Below are 24,425 nucleotides of genomic sequence, written 5' to 3'. Positions count from 1 at the left end.
AGTGAAACACTCTGTTGCTTGTCTAAATAAAACCTTTTAAATACAGTTCCTCTCGTCCCCTTTCCGTTCCTGACTTCCTTACGGAGCTGTCTTATTTCTTTCTTCGCCTCACCGCTCTGAGTACATTTCTCAGAGAGGTTTGGGGCCCGACCACACCTTGCATCTTAAAGCAGAACCCCCTGGACTGCGATCAGTTGTTAGATCAGTTGTCAATTAATCGAGGTGAATTCTCTTCTTTGCGCTCCTCTTTTCTTTTTTTATTTGCAGAAAAAGCTGATTCATCTCGGCCCAGCAAATGATCTCATCAACCCCCACCTTCTCCCACTTCTCTCTCTTCCGCCCCCTCTCTCCCCTCCTTTCTTTTCCTCTCTTAAACAGACATCCCTCTTTTTCAAATAAAAACAAACCCTCCCTCTTTGCATAGGCTGTGCGTAAATTCAAACAGTCACACTTGAAGAGTGACCGTGGTTATTCTTATAAAGAGGGAGGCCAAAGATTTTTTTCGGAAGAACTGTTGGCCCAGTCGGGAAGCTTTGAACTTTTAAATTAAAGGTGTATCAAAGTTTAACTTTTAAGTTTGTGGACCACTGCATCTGTTCGTGTGCCACCTCTGTCATCTTTATGAGTATTTTCAGAAATCTGTAAAAACCCAAAAGAGGTGGCAGTGATTTGTAATTCGTGTTAAGTGTTTCATTATAAATAGTAGCCCAACAAAGACAGAATTCTATCCAATTTTAGACTTTTTTTTCCCCTGAATAAACCCAACACAAACCTAAACTTTGTAAGGGCCCTCGCATCAGCAGCAGCCCTGCTATTTAATGTGAGGAATAAATATCTTCTATCACGCGCACAGCAGATGATGTGTTCTTGAATTGGCTTCTTTGTTATCATCCTGTCAACAGACCGGAGAACTATTTACTGTATTGTAGAAGTCATTAATCCCCCAATCTTCGGCAGTCTCACTGGTGTCAGGTTTCTGATTTGTGAGCTTCCTACAAATCAATGACCGTACAGTCCTCGCACAACCTGTTTTAGATAAGACCCTAAATGCCCCACTTCCAACTTGTCATATCCTTTAATCATTGGTAAGATTTAAACAGCTCTTGCACTGAATAGACTTGTTATCTCACAGTGCTGCATAAGCGTTGAAGGCCTTTAACGGCGTTAAGGCTGTTTGGTAAAGAGGGTAAACAGTGACTTTGATATTAAAAGACTGCGTGAAGCCATCTTATTCGTTAACAGGATGGACTCAGCAGCATAAATACCTCCATAATTTACTGAATCCGTCAAGGCTGCGATAGAAATGGTCCACAACACACAGTCCGATGCTTCTCTGGCCCGTAATCCTGACATTTTGATTCGGCGGTGGATTGGTGAACACGGGGTTAAGTTTTTCAAGCCGAGCGTTTATCCCTCATAATGGGATGTGCCTCCGAGTCTCTGCTGGTTTAAGCTACAGCAGGTCAACATATTCAGCGCAAGAGGCGGCGCAACATGGGCTGAGCCTGTTTGCAGGGACGAGAGCTGAGCACTCGGAGCCGCTCAGCGGTCGTGATTTCATCGGTGAGAGGTTGACCGCCTCGGACACACATGGTGACACGTGGAAATTTCCGTACTATTGGACCGCCCGGTCACCTGGTGGGTTGACTGGTTGTCGCACGGGTGTGTGTGTGTGTGTGTGTGTCGGCGTCCAGGATCCGTTTTCCGCTCCCACTCCGGGACTAGGAGATGCGCTCTTTAGAGGAAGCGGGTTTCGTAGACATCCGGAAAACGCATCCATGCGCCACGGACACTCCACATCCCGATATGCGTCTGACAACACAAAGCCTGGCTTCAATTAGCTCCCGTACGGAACCGCACATGCAGATCGACATGGGCGAATCAACACGGTTATTGCGCGACGTTTTGCGGATGAGGCTTTGGAGCGCAGTTGTGCAATGAGACAGTCGGGAATCATTAAGTAGACTTTATTGATACATAATCACAATGGACAATATGGCTGATCAGAGCAACATTCAGTCCGCCGCCTCCAAGAGTATCCGGCCTTTTAAATCCAGTGAAGAATACCTGTATGCCATGAAGGAGGATCTGGCCGAATGGCTGAACACCCTGTATGATCTAGATATCACTGCAGACACCTTTATGGATGGGCTGGGGACGGGCTGTGCCCTGTGTCGGCACGCCAACAATGTGAACCGTGCCGCGCAGGACTTCCAGCTGAAGTACCCGGAGGCAGCAGAGTCCATGAAGGTGCCATCGAAAGATGTTGTCTTCCAGTCGCGCAATGCTGTCCCTGGCTCGTTTCTGGCGCGGGATAACGTGTCCAACTTCATCACGTGGTGCAGACAGGAGCTCTGGATCAAGGACGTCCTCATGTTTGAGACCAACGACTTGGTGGAGAGATGCAACGAGAAGAATTTTATCCTGTGTCTCCTTGAGGTGGCGCGGCGGGGGTCCAAGTTCGGCATGTTAGCCCCCATGCTGATCCAGCTGGAGGAGGAGATCGAGGAGGAGATTCGGGACCAGGAGAGCCTGCTGATCGATGGAGATGAGCCAACCGAGAAAAGCTCACCCAGCAGGTGTTACAGTCGGAAGGAGAGCTGTCAGAGCGTGGAGGATGAGGAGGAACCTGATCCAGAACCATTCATCTGGCCGCAGAAGAGAGTCTTATGTGACATGCGGAATTTGGATGAGTTGGTGAGTTTTCTTAATGTTCACGTTGACTCCTCAGAAACCACAAATGATGTCCTAACATGTTCATGATTTATTAATGCTGTGCTAGAGTGATTACCCCACAGCTCGTATATAATTAATCGTACTGTGGATTTGCTGGACAACTATTCTCAGGGGGTAATGAATACAGTTTCCCATGAGCTCTCTCCCATTGGCCTTGGTTTAAAGTCAATATCCTCGGCGTGTTTTGTCTTGTGCTAGAACACCTGATAGAAGGCCAAGTTTCTCCCACAGCATAACACAGAGATGTTAGAGAAGTGATGTGCTCTCTGAAAGTATCACATCAGGGTTACAAAGGAGGTTGGTGCCTTATAGAGTCCCTTTGGTGTGGGTGTGTACCTGCATGACTTTGTTTTAGACCATGCTGTTAAATTCCTGCTCACCTGTAGAGTCAGTTTGGGTTTCCCAGCCAAATTCTTTCTTCGCCTCACAGGGGAGCGTTTTAACATGTCCCCTCTCTTCTCACCATTCATTATTTTGAACTGTTTGACCTTTGGCTTTGCCTGCTGGACATGAGATTCCAGAGCAAAAGTAACGAGCAGGCAGACAACCCAACAGACCACATGCTACTGGGTTGCGTGAGTGATGGCGAAGTTAATATTTTCAGACCGACGAGAAGAACAATGTGTGTCTTTGATACTGACGATCGAAGGGACAACGGAGAGGGAGGATGGGAGGCAGTCGACAGGCAGTGTGCCTGTCAGTGGGGGGGCTTCTTGTGTGACCTCTGCACATCGAAATAAAAGGAGAGCATGTGGAGGAGATTGCGCGCTGTTCTTTTCCAGATTGTCTGAGTCGGCACACTCTCACACATATGACTGACTGCTAGGGATTATACAGGCCAACTGCATTTTGGGACAAATTATCACAAGAGAGCTTGTGATGCATATGCCCCTCCTTTCCCTTTCTGTTACAGACACATTCCACAGCACACCGATGCACACATTACCTCTACTGGCATCTCTCAGACAGAGAGACTCACGGATCGGGCAGCTTTTGACTGAACCAGGAAGCAAACCTTTTCAGTTGCCATGTGTCTGGAGAATGAAATATCTGTTTTGTCAGATGTAAGCTGCAAACAGCAGAAAATACCCACGACATGAGGCAACTTCAAACAAGAAACCACAATGATATTTAGAGCTGAGGCTGCAATACTAAAATAGTTCACCCTCCAAGGTGTTTGCTGAGTTGTACAAACACTTCCTGTGTTGTGACCTTACCTTTTTTGTGGTTCAATTTTTTTTTTCATGGGGCAAAGACGTTGACATGCGAGATTTACCTTTCTAATTTTCTGGACCCTCGCACAATATAGCACAGCCTCATAGGAAATGCTCAAAACAAAATCTCCGTTTTCCTTTCATGAATTTGATCAATGTTTACTTCTCACGCCAGACAAAAAAACGCCAGACTGCTTCCACTGTTGTATTTCTGTCCAACGTATTGGTTTATTAACGTGGAATAATCTAAGCTCACTGACCTACTTCTGTAGCTATTTTATTTTTTATTTTTTTAAATAAGACACATGATTAATGGACCTCCTAATGATTAATAGTCACAGTTACCATTGTTTTGTAGTTGAACGATAAAAGTAATCCTGTTTTTGAGACAATACAAGTGTGGAGATAATAGGATTACTTTCCAGAGAGTGTAGATTTCTACAGACAGACGCAGATCTCTCAAAACTCTACTCTCTCTGTGCTCATGCGGTCAGTCGGTAAGCAAACTACCTCTGTAACACAAAATGATATTTTGTTTGTCTCTGAACACTTATGTAACAGGGATGTGACTGATGATGTGTAACATCAACTACCGGCTGGAAACAATAGATATAAGCTTTTGATTTCCCTGGTTACACACCCTCTGATGTCCCTCTGCTTACTCATCTTACAGCGGGGCGCCTTTCCACTCTAAAGTTGAGGAAGTGTCTGTATGTTTCATGCCTTTTGTCTTGACTTGAGTGAGTCTAAATGTCCCCTTGTTTCAGTTCTGGTGGTGTGCAGACGGCAGCTGCTCCCACATCTCTGTATGTTTACGAAAGTTTATCCGTTGTATTCAGGGCTTTACTTTCCGAGTGCCACTCTAGAGCGATCATGGCCATGGTTTGATTCATTTCTGTATCTGTACATCCCTATAAGCTGCACTGAGCCCAAAGCAAATGCGCATGTTTACTAGGTATTTCCATTAGTCCACTTTGGGCTCTTTTATACAAGCTCAAGCAATACAAATTAGTATATATATATATATATTTGACAATTGAAATCATAGTGAGCAAAGCTTTCATGTGTTCTCTAATTGACCACATGTTAACTGCATGTGTAGGCATCTATACTGTACAATATCTGAGCTTACAAACAGACCACAGGGGCTTCATGGTCATTGTTGGATTCCTTCAGTCAGCATCATAATTAATCATATAAGCTGGCTCATATCTCTTCTCGCCCCAGGCTTCGCATTCAGCCCTTGTTTAGTTCATATATGTGAGCCATCGCTCCCATCCCCCATCCCCCTTTCCACTGGAGATGATAAAGCAAAGAGTGGAACCGTGTGTCTTCCATGTTGTCATGGACGAGAGGAAATGAATAGACCGACAGTGTTGGCAGCCAAGTAATCAAAGGCTGATATCTCGATCTTCAGATGGAAACACCTCCAGAGCACAGGGGTGATGCGGAAGGAGAATCTGTGTATTGTGCCCATATGGTCCCTCTGCTCCATTAATCTTATGGAGCAATTTATGCATTCAGGGAATAAAAAAGGGGAGAAGACAACAGACAGGCCGACTTGAGTGACTTCACTCTACACTCACTGTACTTCGCTGTTGAACCTGACTGGAGTGGATGTTGCTCTGGGAGGCAGAGCTACAGTAGGGAGAGTGAAGGGGAAAAGTAGGTCACACTGCTTTGCATTGGGTCACACTCAAATACTTTTCTGAGAGAACATGGTAGCCTTCAGTTACACACGTGTCCGTGTTTTTAGTGTTTTAAAGGTTGTTTTGCACTGTAACACTCTTGCTCCTCATCACTGTTCCCAACACAAGTTGTGTGTGGAAACAGCTGACTCATCACTTTGCATGTTGGCCGCTTTATGCCTTTTATTGGAGCGTTTGATGCTATCAGATAATCATTTGCATAATTATAGTATGATTGGGTGTCTGTCTGAACAGGCTTCTTTCAGTCAGTGAGAATGCCGCAGCCTCTTCCAGCTGCTCTCAGATGGAGACTGAACATAAACTCCGTTAACCTTGTTTGGTACAAGCAGAGTGCTGAATACGGTTCAGCCTAATCAAAACAAATCGGTAAACAAGTTAAGTATTGGCCTGATATTTCACTTCCTACACAGAGTGGATCGCCATGCTGTTTGACTGAAGCAGATGAATAACAGTTATTTACCTCATGGCTCTAGATACCCATCAGATTCCTGCATCACTGCTGCTCCTGATGGGCTCTTTTTCATGTTGCCAGAGAACAGGAATTGATTTCCAGAGAATGGCTGCCTCGATGCAGCAAATGATGTTTGTCCTGGAGCAAGTATGATTACATTTAGCAATTTGACCAAATGTGCAACACAAAGTAATTAAGTACATGAAACCACATGAAAGCATGTGATTCTTTAGATAACAGTTACAGGACTAGTTTTGACCTTTTAGAAACACTTGTTTCCTTGTATTAGGCACGAAAAAAATACTTGATATGTGCCAGCACCTCTCAAGCATACTTTTTAATGCTGTTACAAGAGTAACATAATACATTTTCTGCCAATAGTTGTAGTTAATGTTTGGCAAGCCTTAAAAAAAAGAAGCAGATTTTCAGTTTTTGATTTTACTTTTGTTCGAGCCAGGCTTGGTGTTTATCCATGTTGAGACTTGCGAAGCACATTAGCTGCTGGCTATGGGTTTAACCTTTATAGAGACTTGCCTATTATCATATACAACTTGTTGTGAGGAGTGCAGTTACATTTCCTTCAACGTCAAAACATTAAAAAAAAAATGGAAAGTGACCTCTACCCTAAACAGGGCGTGCCTGTTTAGTTATGAGCAATGGCTCTACTTATGAGGAGCTTATCCACAATCTCCATGTTGCCACACTCCCAGTCCAGCCCGTATTTTGTAGTAGTTCCTCCCTGAATATCAGGGTGCAGCCATGGTGGCTGCCACACTCTAGGGAGTCTGTGTAGATCAATAAAGGACAAAGCAAATGAATAAAGATGTTGCATTTGTGTTTTTTTTATCTCAATTAACGTACCCTCACTACACAGTAATAGCAAAACTCATCAAAATCACACCAGGAAGCACATTAAACGGCACCCTCCAAGCTGATTAGATTTATGTGTAATCTATTTTTCCTCCCCATGTGAGGATGCAACGGACATACCTGACCTTGAGGCGTTCCGCCATCTCTGTTTTTCCATTTCTTCTCTGCTGGTTAGGCTTCTGACACCACTAACTCATTCCCTCGGGCTTCATTTCCGACATGATTAGAAAACATTATCTTTCGTGCAGTTATTTTTCACCCCCCCCCCCCGACAACCTCGTATTGTTTTTGAGATCATTTGTTCAGAGGTTGTTCTGTGTTTATAAGCTGTGGCGTAGTTGTCCACAGAGCAGTCATTTATACTGGCTGCCGGAGCAGTGGTTTAGTAGTAGGAGAGAGTTTGATATGTAGCTTTCTTATGGGTGTTGCTCCAATAACCCTTCAAGTTCCAGAAATCTTTGTTCTGACAAGCAGACGCCCCTATAGGCCGGGTTCTCTTGTCTGTCTGTGCTTATCTGATCGGGAGGTTGTTTTCTCTTGGGAAGTTTCCAGGCTTCAGGGCAAACGGTATAACGAACAGAAGAGTTTTGTTCTGTCATTTTTGTAAAAAAAATAAAAATAACCTCAGGTTTACTGTATGTGCCGTGCTTTATAATCTTTTATAAACTATCGACTCTTTAATTGTCTCACTGACGGATGACACAAAAGTCAAAGCTTGAAGGTGCTTGTATAAATTCCTATGAAGTGAGGTTGTAGGGTTCCTTTTTGTTGCTGGAGTTTCGCAATAAGATTGACTAGTTCTCATAAAAGAAGCTGTTTACAGCAAACCTATGATCCCATAGCGGGTGCTGACTCATGGGAAGATCGGACAAATATTCAAATGGCTGTATGACCTCTCAGAGTACAGAGAACAACTCCAATATAGGCCACAAAACCAGAAGAGAAACTGTTTTTTGTATATGTGGATAATATTAACCGATAAACTGTCATAGTTATATGACAGATAAAGCTGGACTTTGATTTGTTGTGATACTTTTTATTTAAGCTACATCTTAATGTACAAAGGTAAAGTCTAAAGTTGAAATCAATTTACAAAAAAGATAGGGAGAGGAAAACCTAAACATCTTCATCTTTATCTCTACCCCTCCCATTTCCTGTGTCGATCCCCAGGGTTCACTCAGTCTCTGCCTACAGTATCTCTTCCATGACTGGGCACTCAGATGTTTGCAGGCCAGGAAGGAAAAGAAAATAGATTGTTGGCTCATGCTGAGCAGATATGACGCGATCTAAGCAGTGAGGATCTTTAATGGATGCCCCTTATTCACGAAACTCCTCAGAGAAAAATGCTGCTGCTCCGCTTAAAGAGAGTGTCACACAAGCTTCTCTTGTCCTGCGAAAACCTCTCTGCATTCCTATCTTAAGATAGTCACAGCAGATTCTCAGGACCTGATGGAGATTGTTCACTGTTGGCTTTTCTCTCACTTCCGTCTCAAACATCTGCAACTCTTGCAGAAAGCGTCTCTTGTCTTCATCTATAATTCATCCTTGAGTTTTTCGCAGCATTCCTGCTCCACTTCCGCATGTTTCCTGCATGACCTTTTCTCACTCCCCTCCTTCCATCTCATTCTGCAGTGTGTGTGCGTGGGATTGCATGTTTTGGTTTTTGGTGTCGCTGCTTTTGTTGACACAGTAAAGACATGGTAAGTGCACACATTTAATGTCAAAGGCTCCCCGGTGTAAATACTCTACAAAACTCTCAGATCTGCCATTGATTAGGTTATATTTTAAGCACTTCATTGTTCCTGTCTGTGTCCTTCTCAGTGTTTCACATGAGACATTATGTGAGTCCTACACCTTTCCTCTTGAGGAAAAGTTATGATCTCAGCTGCTCAGCTCTGTGGGCGAGAAGCTTTACTATAGCAAGAATGAAAAAAGAAGGCACACTGTACAGTCCAAAAAGGAAGAGAGGGACTATGTGTGTGTCTGTTACCATAGTAATCTTTCCATTAACTCACTAGCTGGGTTTTTTCCAAAATGGGCTGGTCAACCTACGGACTGAAAGGAGGGCAGGGTAGCAGGGAAGGGAAAAAGAGAAGGAGCGAGCAAAACAAAAATGAAGACAAGTATACTGTTGGTCACAGGCTAAAAATAGAGACTTATTTGCAACAAAGTAAAATAAAAAGCAGAGGCTTTGAGGAAGCAGGTGAAACATAGAACAGAGGGGCAGGTTAGATACAGAGGTTTAACTCTGATTCCTCCCTCTTTAATTAGTGTGGGATAGGAGAAGGGTGCTATTTCAAGAAAATAACAAGGTGCTACCTTAATCTTCTGAATAATGGATGTGCTGTAGGCTGAGCACACACATGCCAAAAGCAAAGTATATCCCTTGAGCCCCGTGTACTGCATGAAAGATGCTGCAAACCGCTAAAGGCTAGAGGTTCATAACCGCAAATCTTCCAACATGTCATTTGATTACTTTTAAAGATAGAAGATACGACCCCTGTTGCCCTTGCGCACACTGTTATAAAGTATTTTCCCCTCCTCTCCTCCCGTGCTTTCTTTCATTTTGGTGCTCCACTCTCTCCCCCTCCTTGTCGACAAGTGTGCACACGCCTTTGTCTGAGAGAGACGCCAAGACAAATATTGTAGCTGTCCAATCCGGCGAGAGCACAGGCATTCGCAACACAGGCTGATCTTACTCCACCCTGCAGTTGTGTCTGACTCCTAGTTGCCTAATAAGCACCCCCACCGACCACAGCAAGGGCGCCGGCTCTGGCTCTTTCAATTCAAAACCCAGCTGGTAGCACATGCCTGCTGACATCATACTCGCCACCAGTCTGGTTTTTGTGCTCTTTAACCCCTTCTCTACATGATGTCACAAGCAGAAACTCTGTCTTGTAGAAGCCCAGAGACCTACAAAGTGTTCCCAGCATGACCAGATGTGTATTTTTCCGAGACTTTGTGATGAGCTAAGTGGCCCAAAGTCCTCTGATAAGATGAGATGAAGGAAGCTTTTAATGTAGTAAGACAGCGGGGCGGGACATTTTACCACCCAGTAGGTGCTTGGAGAGAAAATTTGGCAGGAAGATGACACACACAGTCCAACACATTCATATTCCGGCAGCCAAGACTGTAGAACAGAGTCATTGTGATGATGACACATAGCATCAACATCACAATGGTCCAGCAGTGCTTTAGTCACAATTATAGATTTGTGTGACTAAACACGATCCCCTTTCAGAACGGGAAGTGATCGCGGTCAGATTTCCTACATGTGTGCATTGTCTTTGTGTGCCCCGAATGTTGAAAACGATCTGTTATTTCTCTTCTCAGGTGCGTGAGATTCTTGGCCGCTGCTCATGTCCAGCTCAGTTTCCGATGATCAAAGTGTCCGAGGGGAAGTACAAAGTGGGAGACTCCAGTTCACTGATCTTCATCAGAGTAAGCCCCCTTCACCATAAACCTCGACATCAATTAGAGTGATCTGTCGTTGTCTCATTGTCTTTTATTTTCACACTTAAATGAGAGGACCCATCACATGAAAACAACTGCGTTTTGCTTGTGAAATGAAAACGTTTCTGAATTTTAGCTCTGACCGTCAAACACAGCAGCTGTGGATTTCACATCAAATTTAAAATGTAAACCAATCATTTCAATGTGATATTATCAGGACACACAGATAAACTAAAACTGCCATCTACACTCCCTACTGATAATAACCTGGTTAAATCTTGGTCCACCTAATGGTCACTGTGTGCTCATCATGTTGTCCTGTCCTGTGAAGGACTATTACCAACGTTACTGCTGCTCTCACTTTCAATTTAAAGTCCCGGTTCGTTTGACTTACATCTGACTTACAGTACTTGTGTTGTGGGAAGTAAGATTATTGTTGTCATAATGCAGGTTAAATGCTACTTAAACAATTCGTAAGGTTTAGAAATCACAGATGTATAGTCACTCCTCTTAACAAAGCTCCCACCATGGCTCGATTCTTATGACTGAGCAGCTGCCTCGCAGTCAGCCATTATTTCCTCTCTGGAGCCACTTTATTCAACTCTAACGTCTCAGCAAAGCAATTCAAATGGTCGGATGTAGGCTGGAAGAATAAACAAGAGTCCTCATTCACTCCCGGCATCTGTGGAACTGATGACCAAGTGGATTTCTGAGATTTTTAATGGCAATGTCCCCATAGCAGTAGGAAATTCCTTGGTGTTTGTACATTGCACAGCTAATGTGCTAATCTTGTCTTTTATCATAAACCCACAACGCAGGCCAGATCTGTGGAAAGAGAGACTCAGACACTGTGGAAAATTTAAGGCCGAGTTTGAGTTACCTTGTTTTAATTCCCCCTTTTGTCCTAAAGTATTACTCAAACTGTTTTGTTGGTATTTGGGCTATCGCGATGTGTGAAATATTGTGCAATGTGAAACAGCGACTTTTGCAGGGTTCCTTCTTGTGGTGGGTCTGAACATGTACTGTACAGTTAATTCAGGGCCGGTTTCCAGCTTTAGTTGATCAGACCTGAGCTCATACACACAGAGCTGGAGGTACATCTCGCAACTCGCTCTTCCTCCACATTTTCTCTGGGGTAGCCATGGCAGCGGCAAGAAAGGCACGACTCTCTGCTGGGAAGAGGTCGGGCAGTAGCAGCTCATTTTATTTAAAGGTGCACATAGCGAAACGACCTGTTTGGAAAAAAGCTAAAAGACATGAAAGAGTATAAATCTGTGCAATCTATTGAACATTTATAGACACATTATAGGTGCATCTTAGACATATTTTACTTTGTTGAAAAAGTCATTTTTAGACTTTTAACATGATCATCTTACACTTGATGTCTCCTGCACCATCAGACTGTTGTCTTAGGATTGCCAGACCTAAAAAGACGGAGACAGAAAAAAAGAGAGCACAGATTTAATATTCTTAAATTGTATAACTTGGGAGGCTTTAAATTACTCATGTTCAGCTAGTATATTTGGCACAGAGCACCGAAGGCGTGCGATAATTGAGAACCATATGGAGCTGGCATATGGCATCGTATGTTTTTTTTTTGGAGAGAACCACGGTTATGTAGCAACAGATACACCACCCAGCTGCTTGACCGAAGCCAACCCCAGTGAACTGCATGATAAAATGTATGTGACACTGTTGTGATTTCTCTGTCTTCTGCGAGTGTTTACAAGCTGCCTTCATCTGGCCCACTCCCAGGACGCAGACTTTTCTATGTAGACGCAAATAGAGCTTTAAGTCATTTCCTGAGTTCTCCTTATCTGAGCTGTAGCCTGTTCCTGCCAGACTGTTTGTCTCATTCTCTGTTTAGGAGTTGATACTGTACCCACTCCAGGCCTCGGAGGACAGTGAAGGAAGGCTGGTTGATACCAGAGATCGATTTTGTCTCACTTACCTAGAATGTCTTGCAGCCCGATTAATGGACTCTTTGGATGGTTTTCCAAGTTGCCTGTATTTGTATTACACAGTTGGATTCCCTAGATGTCAGTATAATCAGTGCTTTTTCATTTACGATGGCACCGCTTGGTCCACACCGGAGATGTGATATCCACTGTGTGATGAATCATTTAGCACACGTTCTAAACTAAAAAATAGCTGCCTCTACATGCCGTGTTTTACATTTATTTTCCATATATGTTTGCTGAATTCAACAGGACTTGCTGTCAGTGACTTTTCTGTTAGTAACGCAGGGTTAACCAGTGCTATTGGCATTTCCTATTGACACGCTCTTTGTGCTAATAAAATGCAACACCCCTCTGAGTTTGCACATTTCAAAGAAAGAATTAATTTTTTTAAAAACTAACACATTTAGAATAACTATTTTCACAGTAGCTGCTAATGCAACTACAAGATGAAATTACAAGTTTCCAAACTTACGGCAAACATCAAAAGGTGATTCATTTCCCGGCAATTCTGCATATCTTGATAAGTGGTAAATTCTAGGCTAATAAAAGCCATTTTTATAAAAACAAATCCAGGGCTTTAATTTTTTCATAAGCTATGGAACAAACTGGAAGGGACAACTGTTATTCACTGGAACACTTTATTAAACCTTGAAAATTTGATTTGGATTTTCCGATTGATTGCACAAGGGAACTTGATGTTTTCACAGACCTCAGCTTGTTAGTAACCTGGCATCGGAGTGAAAGTTCAGCCCAGGCTATGGATTAAATGGAGCAGAGACGGGTCAGAGCCATGCTCTCTGCTATGGCAGCATAGCAGTGCAGAGGCCTTAAACCTTCTGCCCTGAGGCATAGCCACAGAGAATCAAGCCAAGGACTCTCTGCATTTGGCTTATGTGGTGTGTGCTCAAGCCACTTGATGATCTGACCGAATGCCCAGTGTGTTTCCGAACCCTGATGTCAATATTGATCTAATTAGGTTCTTCAATCTCTTTCGCGATTCTCCAAAAAAAACAAGACATTCCTCCCTTAAGAAGAAAATATAGCCTTCCTCCTTCCTGATCTCCATCTGTCCCACATAATTTAATTTCCTTATCAGTCACAGTGGTATGTGTTTGATCAGTATTAACAGCTGGATTACAGGACATGGCTGCTACAACATGCCTGTGTTCATGTCACTTCAACTGATGCAGAATTTGAGGTGGACTTTGTTTGTTTCTGTCTCGGAGCCTTGGACTTGATAGACGGGCTCTCTTCGTGTCATTTCCTCCTTCTCCTGATGCATCACTGGGGATGACAGCGATTATGCACGAGCCCAAGCAGCTACAAGTGCACCCAACACACTTCCTTTATTCTCCTGATGGGAGGAAACTGGCAGACGCTTTACTTTAACAGCCAACAAACTCCTATTCAGCTATCAAAGCTGTGACAAGGATATCGGACTGAAACAGGGAATGAAGCACTGAAAGCAAATGGGTGAACAGGCTACACGAGCACGGGGGGGTGTTAGTGGGGTATTTTTGTTCATGAATGAGGTTGCCCCTCAGTGGGCGGAGATGACTTCACAGCAGAAATGAACCACGATCTTCATTTTTGAACTTAACAGCATGATTTAAGCAGAAATCGCTTCAACACGCCCCAGCAATGATGACAAGAAGTCTCTGTTCACTGTTGCCATAGAAACAGGGATAGGGTCTCTGTAGTGGTGAAGACTGTGAAACCCCTTCAGCATTTGGGAAATCTGGCAGCTGAGCCACAGATATAAAGTCGAACATGGTTTCCAAACCTCTATTCAGCCTCAAGAGGCTCCTCAGTGCTGCAGTGTTATATATAAAGTATGAAATGTATTATAAACTTGTTGGACAAGGAAAGACATAATGCTGTGTACAAAAAAATCCTTATATGTGATGCCATTTTGATAACTCAGACACTGAGATGAATGCCAAAAAAACCCAGATATAAGTTGTAAGGCCTCATATTATCATCATATGTTGCATACGTTGTGCTTCAGTATCTCATATTTTAGAATAGGGATTATCCTGAGCATATACTATTGTTCTCTTGATAAATGCGTATACATGTATCAAGTCTGTATACATTAAATGATATGAGTTGCCTTAATGTTATATCGGTTCATCTAGCATTTTAGAGACCTCAATAATTCTCGACATAGTCAGGACTTTTATTTGTATTTGTTGTTGTTGATACCATGACAGCAACAAAAACATTAGCCAGAAATAATGAGTCATGTCTTTATATGCTGCTGGAAGCACATAGTGTGCAGTATACAAATCCCTCTTAGCAGACCTTTAGATCTTTTTATTGTGCTGTCTAAGGCTGACTGCAGTGATGCTTAAAATATGATGATATGTTAATAACCTTGTGTAACCCTGCTTTTCACTGCTGGCTCATGATGGTCACGCAGCATCACTCAAACAGTAAACCTGTTTTTGGCATAGGGTCAACACAGTGAGGAGTAAGCCGTTCATGCCCCCAGGTTTGGCAGAGATAAGCAGATCAGCTGTTTTGACGGATTTGATGTGGTACGACAGCAAGGCAGATGAAAAGACTTGTACTGGATCGACGGGGATTGTATTGGAGAAAACGTGGGGGTCAGACTGTGGAGCGTTGTCTGCGGCCTCTATTTGACCGTGGTCAGGGTCCCGGAGACGAGATGCAGTGCCACGTTTGTGCGATTTGGTGGAAATGAAGTGTCTGTGAGCCTACGCAGATTTAACATTGTGGTTTGCCTCATGTGCCCTCAAAGACACGGGTACAACCTTTAAAACATGTGGCTGACAGACAGTGTTACACAACCCAAAGCAGGGGGATGCTTCCATGGAGCTGTCACATCAAGAAAAGTGTGCTGTTTCAAGAAAGGCAGCCTCTGCCTGGAGGGAGTGAGGCTCTTTAGTCTGGTATTGTGGATGCGTGTGCTAAGAAGAGCAGAACGCGACATATCTACCAACCCCCCTCTGTTATGGCCATCCTAGGATAAATAAAATATTTTCTGAGAAGCCACGGTTGACGTGTTACAATGCTGATCCACATTACTACCCTCTGCAAACATGGGGAAGCTGGCAGAAAAACAAGACAGAGGGGGCACAACAGAGTGCCTTTCACAGCTCTTTGGCTCTTTATTATCCCGCCGTACTCTGTTTAATTGTGAGTTGGCATAGTAATGAACAACCCCCATAATGGCAGCAGCTTGGGGTGATGTGGGAGTGAGAGGAGCTGTGGGGAAGGGAGAGGAAGGGGTGTCTAGATGTTATGTAACACTGACGATCGGCAAACTGCCCATTAGTGATATTTCCATATCTAAAGAATCGTGTATTTCAGTATCTTTGGCCCATTTATTAGTGTATATGTTTGTTTCATCCTTTAACCTTTGCAACCTTTTCTCCCTCAGGTCCTTCGTACTCATGTGATGGTGCGTGTTGGAGGGGGCTGGGACACATTAGAGCATTATTTGGACAAGCACGATCCATGTCGTTGTGCTGCTTTCGGTGAGGTCACTTTCTGTTCTGCCCTCACAGAACAGTTTTTTGTTGGGGAAAAGTGTTGCATAATTCAGAATGCATTTAAGGTTGTAAACAAATGATTCACCTTTGATGTATTATGTTCTGACTTTAGCAGACACTATGAAAGTCAGCGGTATTAGATGATAATAAGTAATTATTACACAAGTGTAAGTGATGATGATAAGTATTTGTTGCTGGGATTTAGGAATATCTAAATATTTCGAATTGCATTTATCTGATTTTTGTTGTTTTACTGTATTCGCATTGTTTAATCATCCAGGAATGACCACCTTGTTCATTAGAACTGATCGATATTACTCACAGCCAAGAAATGTAGATGTTCAAAATGATGCAACAAAGTTTTGACCTTCACTGCCACCCATAATGCTTTTGCTTGGCAGATAGATTATGTTGGAATGCTACGTCAAATCTGTTGAAAAACAAAATGCATGTTCATGTTGTTAATAACGTGTTTAAAGGATAAGGTGATATGGGGCTGGAAAAGTTACAAAAAGCAATGAAATGTCATTAGGTGAACTGTCAGCAGATTGGTAACATAATTGTGCATAAAAAAAAACATCCAAGGCAGAGTGTTTCATAAATAAAGATGGAGAAGGTTTCACCACTCTGAGAGAGACTGCCCTGAAAAATAGTTCAACAATAAGAAATTACAACAAGGATTTAAGGATTTTCATTCTATGGTTCCAGTCAGGAGCCATCTTCGATTGCAACGACAAAGCCAAAAGCAAGCAGTAAACAGCCATGATCTGCAGGCTTTACAGCATTAAAAGCATGGACTTTAGGACACTTATGACCATTGTCGGTGATTATTGCTCTATCCACAGATGCTAGTTAAAACTCTACAATGCATATAAAAATATGAACAAGATCCAATAACTAGTTGGTCTCTATTCCCAAACAGAGTGTGTTGTGACTCGATGCTATGAGATTTAAAATCTTACGCATGGTCAACATTTCATATGCTGGTTTTGTTTTTTTAGATTAAAAAAAAATATATATATATATATATATATTTCTTGGTAGCATTCTAGATTACTAACAATATATGCAGTGTTCCTACAGGCTTTTATGAACTGCTTGCCTGTCCTATCCATGCCTGTTTACGCTCACAGTGATCAGCAGCACGATGACACATGTCCATAGCTATGTTGGGTGAGACCATTCATCCTAACCTAAACTGCTGCTTAAGTGTCAGGGGATAATCTGGACAGCTGACTCTAGCTGAAACCAAGAGTGGTGTTATATTTCAAGCTTGATGCCATTGATTTAGTTTGCTATGGTGCATCTCTTGACCACTAAAGGACTTTAATCTTTGCTGTCTGCCTGTGTGGGTTGAAAGTCTGTCTGAACACCGTGTTGTCATTCTGTCTTCACAGCGCACCGTTACCACCAAGCTAAAGCTAGTGGCCAAGGTCAGGGAGCTCAAAGCAAGTCATCGAGTGCCCACTCCTCCCGCTCCACCAGCCCCGGCCCACACTGGCGTAATGACGGGATGGCACCTTACAAACATCCTGAAAGGCGCTCCTTGGAGCCCCTTTGTGCTCCCAATGCCTCCTCTTCCTCTTCTTCCTCGTCCTCCTCACGCCCAGGTCGATCTCAGAACTCTTCTGTCTCCACAGAGCTCGATTCTTGCGCGGCACGCACTCTGCTCCCAAGGCCGCCACGAGACCGCTCAGAACCTCGCCACTTTAATCCTCTCAGGTGAGTGTGTGTGTGTTTACCTGATGTGCAGACAAGTGTGACATCAATTCATTTCTAACAAGTCCCTTGGACACACACACGCAGAATGGGACACATACACAACACAGAAACCTACCAGGAAGCCACAGATTAGATCAGAGCAGATTTATCTAATCTCAGGTGACATTGCAATGATAAATCTACCGTACACTACCACCTTACAGTGCCTCCTAGTGGGGGGAATGTAGAAAATAATCTTTTCTACGTTTCTCTCTCCCGCTTTCATTCAGCTAATTAGTCTGTTTACCATACTGTCTATCATGGATGGAATTCTGAATCTTGTTCCAGCTTTGGCTCCCATGTTGATTCCACGATAAAACCAATAACAAACAAAACCACAAATCAGTCTTTTCTGATGTGCTGCTGAAGTGGTTTATCAGAGAACTGGTTTTAATGTTAAGAATAACACACACGGCTCGTTCTGTGGGGGTGTAAAGACCATTAGAGCAACAAGATTAGTTGGCCACATACCTTCTCAGTATGTCAGAGTGTGGCGGCACCATTGTTTAACACGATTAATGTCGGAACAGAACAGTGGTTTACTTTGGCAACAAGCCAGTAATGTTGCCCATGTTTCTTTCAAGCAGTAGTTCAGACTAGATGTCAAGGTATCAGCGCATTCAGATTAACCCTGTGTGGTCAGGGCATTAACTTTCACGTGGGACAGATTGGATGAAAGCTAATCTCACGACTTTCCCCAGACAACTGTTCGCTGCTGACCGGGGAAGTAGGTCAACAGGTGGGTTATATTCAGGCGAAAATGGCAAGTGTGATAAACCTGTAATTAAAGTCACTGGACGGGAAATTGAATTAGAACTGTATTACCAGCATTTTCTAATTTTCAATTTTCTAATTTTCCTAATTTCCTCATTTTCAAAACAAAAATCCCTAAACTGATTGTTTGGTGTGTAGAAAACAACTAAAAGTTTTTGGCAAAAGTTTGGTTACAGTGGTCATATGATAATATTTATAGAATAGAACAGGCTATTACAGTCTTTCAGTATTTCTTGAAAAACAGGCTCAGCCTCAACACCGTATTGATGAACACTTATTGTATTTATCTAGATTTGTTCTTCCTCTAATGTGATTCATGAGCCGATTATGCAGTTAAACCTGATGGTCCTGCTGGTGCGTGACAGTGGAGTGGTGTCTAGTTTAGAAAAGGGAAATGGTGTGTGTTGGGTTAGAAAATCTATAAGAACTCTAATCCTGCCCCTACTGGCTCTCATCTTCCCTGTAATCCCCCTGGCTGTCACTGCCCACTGTTCCAAGACACACATGAGCCTTAGGTCAGTTGCAAGTTGGAAATACTCATAAGTCCTCAACATTGCTGAAAACATACCCACATCAGGGTATGAGGGACGAAAATATATGCTGGTGTGTCTTGAGAGCTGTGCCAGAAGAAGCCTCTTTAGCATCTGTGTTGTAGTATATAAAAACAGCGCAAATGGAGACTCTCTGGACTTTCTTTTAAGAGTGTGGTTTTATTATGAATATAAATGTATACCTCCACTTTACATTGCAGGAATAAGGAGACAATGATGCCCCTGACAAGACGACTCTCTGGAGACAGTGACTCCTCTACAGCATCCTCTAAGGGAGGAGGGGGAGGGGGAGGAGGAGGAGGGCGGCACTCTGTTGGTGGTACTTCACGGCGCTCTGGGGAAGAAGTAGTTCTGCTTGTCAACCGCAAGGAAGGAAAGCATGTGATTGAGAGGGCAGGAGCTGGAAACCAAAGCTCATCCCTGCGTCCCACAATGCCTCGTGCACGGAGCCAATCACGGGAACGTGCTCCTCTTGCTCCTATACTCAAAAAACCCAACCCACCACCGGGGTCCTCGGATGGAACACGACCATCTCGCACAGAAAGGGGGCGCTCGATTGGAAACGAGGGCCCAAGAAGGCTCCATGCTCCACGTTCCCACAGTCAGAGTAAGTTGACCAGCCGTACTTGGTCGGGTGATAGCAGCCCCGCTCCCGCCCACAGAGACCATCAGTTTTCATCATCAGAAAGACGAGAGGACCTTCGGAACAAGCAGGTGCCCCCTTCCTCCCCAAGAGTGGGTGTTGGGTTGACTAAGAGGCAGTCATCCTCATGTTCTAACTCCCCTATTAAAGGAGTCCAGAGCAGCAACAGCAGCCCCAGCAAGAAGACTATCACTACTCCCAGACCTCCTGCTCCCCGCTCACCATCCATAGGGAAAGGCAGACTACTCCCACCCGTCACCCCAGGAGGGCGACGTTCACCACACTCATCTCCTCGTAACTCTCACCATCATGCTGCCCGCTCCCCTCGGATCTCGCAGGCCCCCCGCTCTGCTGGGCGAGGCAACCACAGAAACGTGTCTGGCCTGGAGTGCCAGGAGTCTGAGGAGGAGGGACTCGGCTTTGGCTTTCAGATGCTGCCAGCGTTGGACCCACAAAAGGAGCAGGACCTCTATCGCAGCTTTGAGGCTGAGTTTCTGGCCAATACACAGCAGGCCAGAGAGGTTCCTGCTGCTGTGGCTCAAAGCGGAGCAACTGTGCTGGTATCTGCACTCACTGATCCTAATGTCACTGACTCTGCCTACTCCTCTTCTAATTCCTCCACTTCTTCCCTGAATGTGGGTGCAAAGATTGGAGCTCTCCCCGATCTCAGGGAATCCAGGAGGACTAACCATCGTCAGTTCCCTCTAGAAGACCCCTTAAATTTACTTTATGGACCCAGTTTTGGAGGACCACATGGTTTTGGTCAAGGAGAGCCTGAACATTGGGGTGAGCGTAGAGGGGGTCTCAAGAAGCTCCCTGCCATCTGTAGTTCAGTAGAGGAGAGGGAAATTCCACCTTCATCGCCTGTGCTTGGAGACACAGCGCCTGACAAGCTGATGAATCACATCCCCTCTCAACCTGCCTTCCACTGTAATAATATGAATGGAGATCACAAAGGTTGTCTTCCTGGTCAGCTTGGCTGGGGCTCACAGACTGAAGGAGATATTCCACTAGAAAATCACCAGCCAAATTTACCTTATGACCTAGAAAATGGAGACTGGAGTGATGACCTCCCTCCTCCAGAGGCTTGTCCATCACCTGTGCCCGTTCTCCCTGAGGACTGCTCCTTCCAGGATTCCTCAAGTGAAAACTCCTCCATGTGCTTCAGCTTGAGCGGATCTCGCTCTGGCTCCCCACCATCGTCTTTATCACTGACCAATGGGGATACTGGTCAAAAGAAGGCAAACAAAGCGGGCCTGATCTCTAAGCAAAAACTGGCAACAAGGGTTAGACCTCGAACTGACAACAGGCCACAAAACAGCCCCTCACGTATTCCCACCCCGGTCAGCTACAGAGATCTTCACGCTCATGACACACTCTCACCCTGCCACACACCACCGCTGTCCCCTCAGAGCTGTCATCCTGCTGGTCGTCCCACTACATGCAAGAACCTACACCAGGGCTTCATGGATATGATCCATCCTCAGACCCACTCCCCATCCACGGGAAACAAAGACTGCTCCTACCCCACACAGTCAGGCAGCCTGGACACTGAAGCTTGGATGTAGCCGAAAACTGCAGAGGGTTGTCGTCATGTATGTTGACTACTGTGTTAAAAAAAAAAAAGACTTCGGTTAGGGCTATAGACTGTTTCCACTGCATGTCAAACACACTTTTTTTTCCCCATTTAGTTTTTTCCTTGGATAACAGCAGGGGGTTCACATTGCTATTTTTTTGCACTCAAGCCAAATTATTTATTACCAAAGGAATGGTCTTTATCTTTACTGTAATTTTAATGTGCGCATGGAGGATGCTTTTGCCAATCATGATTTGATTTTATTTTTAACAAGACACTTTCTCACACAAATTCTCACAACTGATACACATGCGTAGAAGAAGAGAGCATATGTGCTGCCTGGTGTCCCACCAAGGGGCACGGTAAAGTGCCAGGTATTTGAAGCTCCATCTCTATAACCAGTGCAAACACTAAACCTGTGGACAGACGGATTGGCTCCCTCTTGTGGTTTGCCGCCGCCTGTCTGCTTGCCTTGATAGTCAAAATACTGGTATGGTGACAGTAAGTCTCTGCACATTAGTAGTCTTCACATGGGACTCACTATATCCATATTTGCAATATTATAATAGCCAACATAGACTAAGGTTGCCACATCATTCCTCTGGCTTTATGTACATTCTACACTCTACCAGTTTCTGTACAGTTGTCCGGTGTTATTGATGTACTGAAAATGAAACAAAATGAAAAAATACTTTATTTATCCCAGATAGAGATTTTTTTTTTTCCTTTTATGTCAGTTTTTTTTTCACAGCCAGTTGATTTAGTTGATATTTGTTTTTGAATGCTCAGTTTGTAACATGTTCTCAAGATTAATGCAGTAAAACATTTGAACTTTTACTTCTTAACTTTTAAGTGTTAAAAGAAAAAGAAAACAAAAAAAAAAAGAATATGGGGAGCTTTGCAGGTTGTGTTACTTTGTGTCATTGTCACTGAAACCGAAACGTTTAGAGCTCTTCCTCTGACCAAACCGTACTCTGGAGTTCGATGCGCAGCAGGAGTCACGTACTGAGAAGAATGAATGAGTAGATACGTGCTGATGTGCTCAATGAGAGATGTGCGTATTTTGTATGTGGAAGGCATGGAATACAGTGTACATATTTGCTGTACTAAGATCTGTGCTGCCTTAGCTATGCAATATCGGTGTTGGAAATGCCTTGACAATTCCCTTTGCCTTAAAGTTTATTCACTGATTAGTTTTTGAATGTTTCTCCTTCAGTTTGGTTACACTGCATTGCCACAAAGTGTTTACGACGATATGGAAGTTGAAGGGATTGGGCTTGAATGTGGAAAATTTGAGGAACGTTGCCAATTTTTTAATATAAAATTAATGACTTAATGTAGAATAGTAGTATCCCGTTAAAGATGTGTACTGTATTCCCTGTGAATCCTGGTGGTTGTTTTAAAATACAAGACACTACACAAAGTAATGGGGACATCTTGTGGTTGAAACAGACATAAAACTGTTCCCTTTCCTCCAGTTCAGACCGACGTGTCCTGGTTGATTTCGATAGTATGATGAGAAGAAGTTTGTTGGATGAAGACTCACTCTTAACTGGAGTGTGCGCATGAATAATAGAAACTGTAACTGGATACTAAGGTCCCCATGTGAAGCGCTCGTATGGGAGGTAGGACTCCGGCCTACTGGAGCTTCTCACAGTACTGTTTTAGGTATTTAAAAGATGAGGACTTTGTGAAATATATTTGAAAGTTGACTGGTTGGAATTGTGGCGCCAGCGCTCAGAAAAGTGAAAAAAAAAACAACCCAAAATGTTCTGCTTTGAATAAAGTTTCACAGCTGTTTTGGTGGAACAGGAAACAATAGTATTTGGAGGAGGCGAACGGTAAATGGGCTCAAAGGAAAGTATGGAGGGTGTGTATATCTTTGTGTATATACGGCATGAGAATATGTACAGAGTTGGAGTGAAGAGGAGTGATGTTGGTCTAATTTATTTATTTATTGAATCAGCTCTCAGTGGACTCAAATGGCAAAGCCGTATCCCAAGTATTTTAAGTAATTTAAGTATTTTAAGTGTTTAGGGAAATTCAAAAAATGTGGGCCATTTAAAGATTTTGGTCAGTCTCCTCAGTGGAATATTGCGAAAGACATTAGACATGTTGCCAAGTAAGAAAACTAAAAACTGACCCTGAAAACAGAATGATAAACATAGGATGTACCGGTATTGTCAGAGCAACACTGATTGAATTATTGCTGTTTATTGGTTTCACTTGTATAAACTGATTATCACATACGTTTTAGTTGTTTTTACTTTAAATTTGTTTTGGCCTATTTGCTTTCGATTCACTGGTGATACCCGTAACATGAACTGTGACTTCAACCAAACAGGAAAGACTATTTTGTTTTCAGTCATTAAAAAAAGAAAAAAAAAGATAACTTGTGCTTTGTCTTGGACTACTTTACAGATTTCATCAAAATCTCACTCTTCTTTTATTTACAATCAATGAAATCTGAATGTTCGTGAACTGATGCCATTTTCACACAAACTTCTGGAAGGTGTACAGATTGCTTGACATTGTGTTGTGTGTTTGAAACAGCAATACTGCGACATTTTTTGCTCTGTATGTTTCTTTTCTTTTTTTTTTTTTTTTACTTTGAAAAATGCTATCAAGTTCTTGTAATAAATACTTTCTTCTGAACTTTACAAATGTGTTACTTTCTTTCACGTGACCCCAGGTTGAGCTTGAATTTAGATGCAAAAAAATGCCTACATTAACTGCTCATAAAAGTATTATTTCTCAGACAAACTGATTCACAAGGTTTTTGTACTAAAGTTAATTTGAAAGCCCTAAAGAATATCCTGAAACATTAGATTTTTGTTTAAACCGCCTTAGAAGGATGTTTAATTTCATGGTATCTATCTATCTATCTATCTATCTATCTATCTATCTATCTATCTATCTATCTATCTATCTATCTATCTATCTATCTATCTATCTATCTATCTATCTATCTATCTATCTATCTATCTATCTATCTATCTATCTATCTATCTATCTGGTTTAGATTGCATTTGCTTCCACGAATTAGCAGATGACTCTGTTTAAACTATTTACAATTGTAATATGTTCATAGTTATTTCAGAACTTATATTTATATTTATGTCAACTTTTACAAATTTATGTTTATTTGGTATCAAATTAGTTTTACTTTTAGTGTAGAAAGGGGTTCCCCGAGCCCCTTAAAATCCCA

At 43.0% G+C, this 24,425-nt stretch overlaps 1 protein-coding gene across 1 annotated transcript; it reads left to right on the top strand.

The window, feature by feature from the left end:
• The first annotated feature begins 1,297 nt into the window (after nucleotides 1–1,297).
• Nucleotides 1,298–23,609, top strand: gas2l1 (growth arrest-specific 2 like 1). The gene is made up of 5 exons (XM_072387936.1): nucleotides 1,298–2,697; nucleotides 10,314–10,421; nucleotides 15,801–15,897; nucleotides 17,310–17,634; nucleotides 19,199–23,609. Exons 1-5 carry the CDS (start codon nucleotides 1,987–1,989, stop codon nucleotides 21,207–21,209), a joined length of 3,252 nt encoding a protein of 1,083 aa, XP_072244037.1. The 5' UTR covers nucleotides 1,298–1,986; the 3' UTR covers nucleotides 21,210–23,609.
• The last annotated feature ends 816 nt before the right edge of the window (nucleotides 23,610–24,425 follow it).

Source organism: Leuresthes tenuis, unplaced genomic scaffold (assembly GCF_036924035.1).
Source record: "Leuresthes tenuis unplaced genomic scaffold, fLeuTen1.0.hap1 SCAF_6, whole genome shotgun sequence".
Taxonomy (NCBI): domain Eukaryota; kingdom Metazoa; phylum Chordata; class Actinopteri; order Atheriniformes; family Atherinopsidae; genus Leuresthes; species Leuresthes tenuis.
Note: the sequence above shows the minus strand (reverse complement) of the source record. Positions and strands in the feature narration are given on the sequence as shown.

Excerpts from the sequence above, each read along its gene's own strand:
- gas2l1 (XM_072387936.1), top strand. The coding sequence starts at position 1,987 with ATGGACAATATGGCTGATCAGAGCAACATTCAGTCCGCCGCCTCCAAG. Across the intron at positions 2,698-10,313 it reads TGCGGAATTTGGATGAGTTG|GTGCGTGAGATTCTTGGCCG; the intron begins GTGAGTTTTCTT and ends TTCTCTTCTCAG. Across the intron at positions 17,635-19,198 it reads CGCCACTTTAATCCTCTCAG|GAATAAGGAGACAATGATGC; the intron begins GTGAGTGTGTGT and ends TTTACATTGCAG.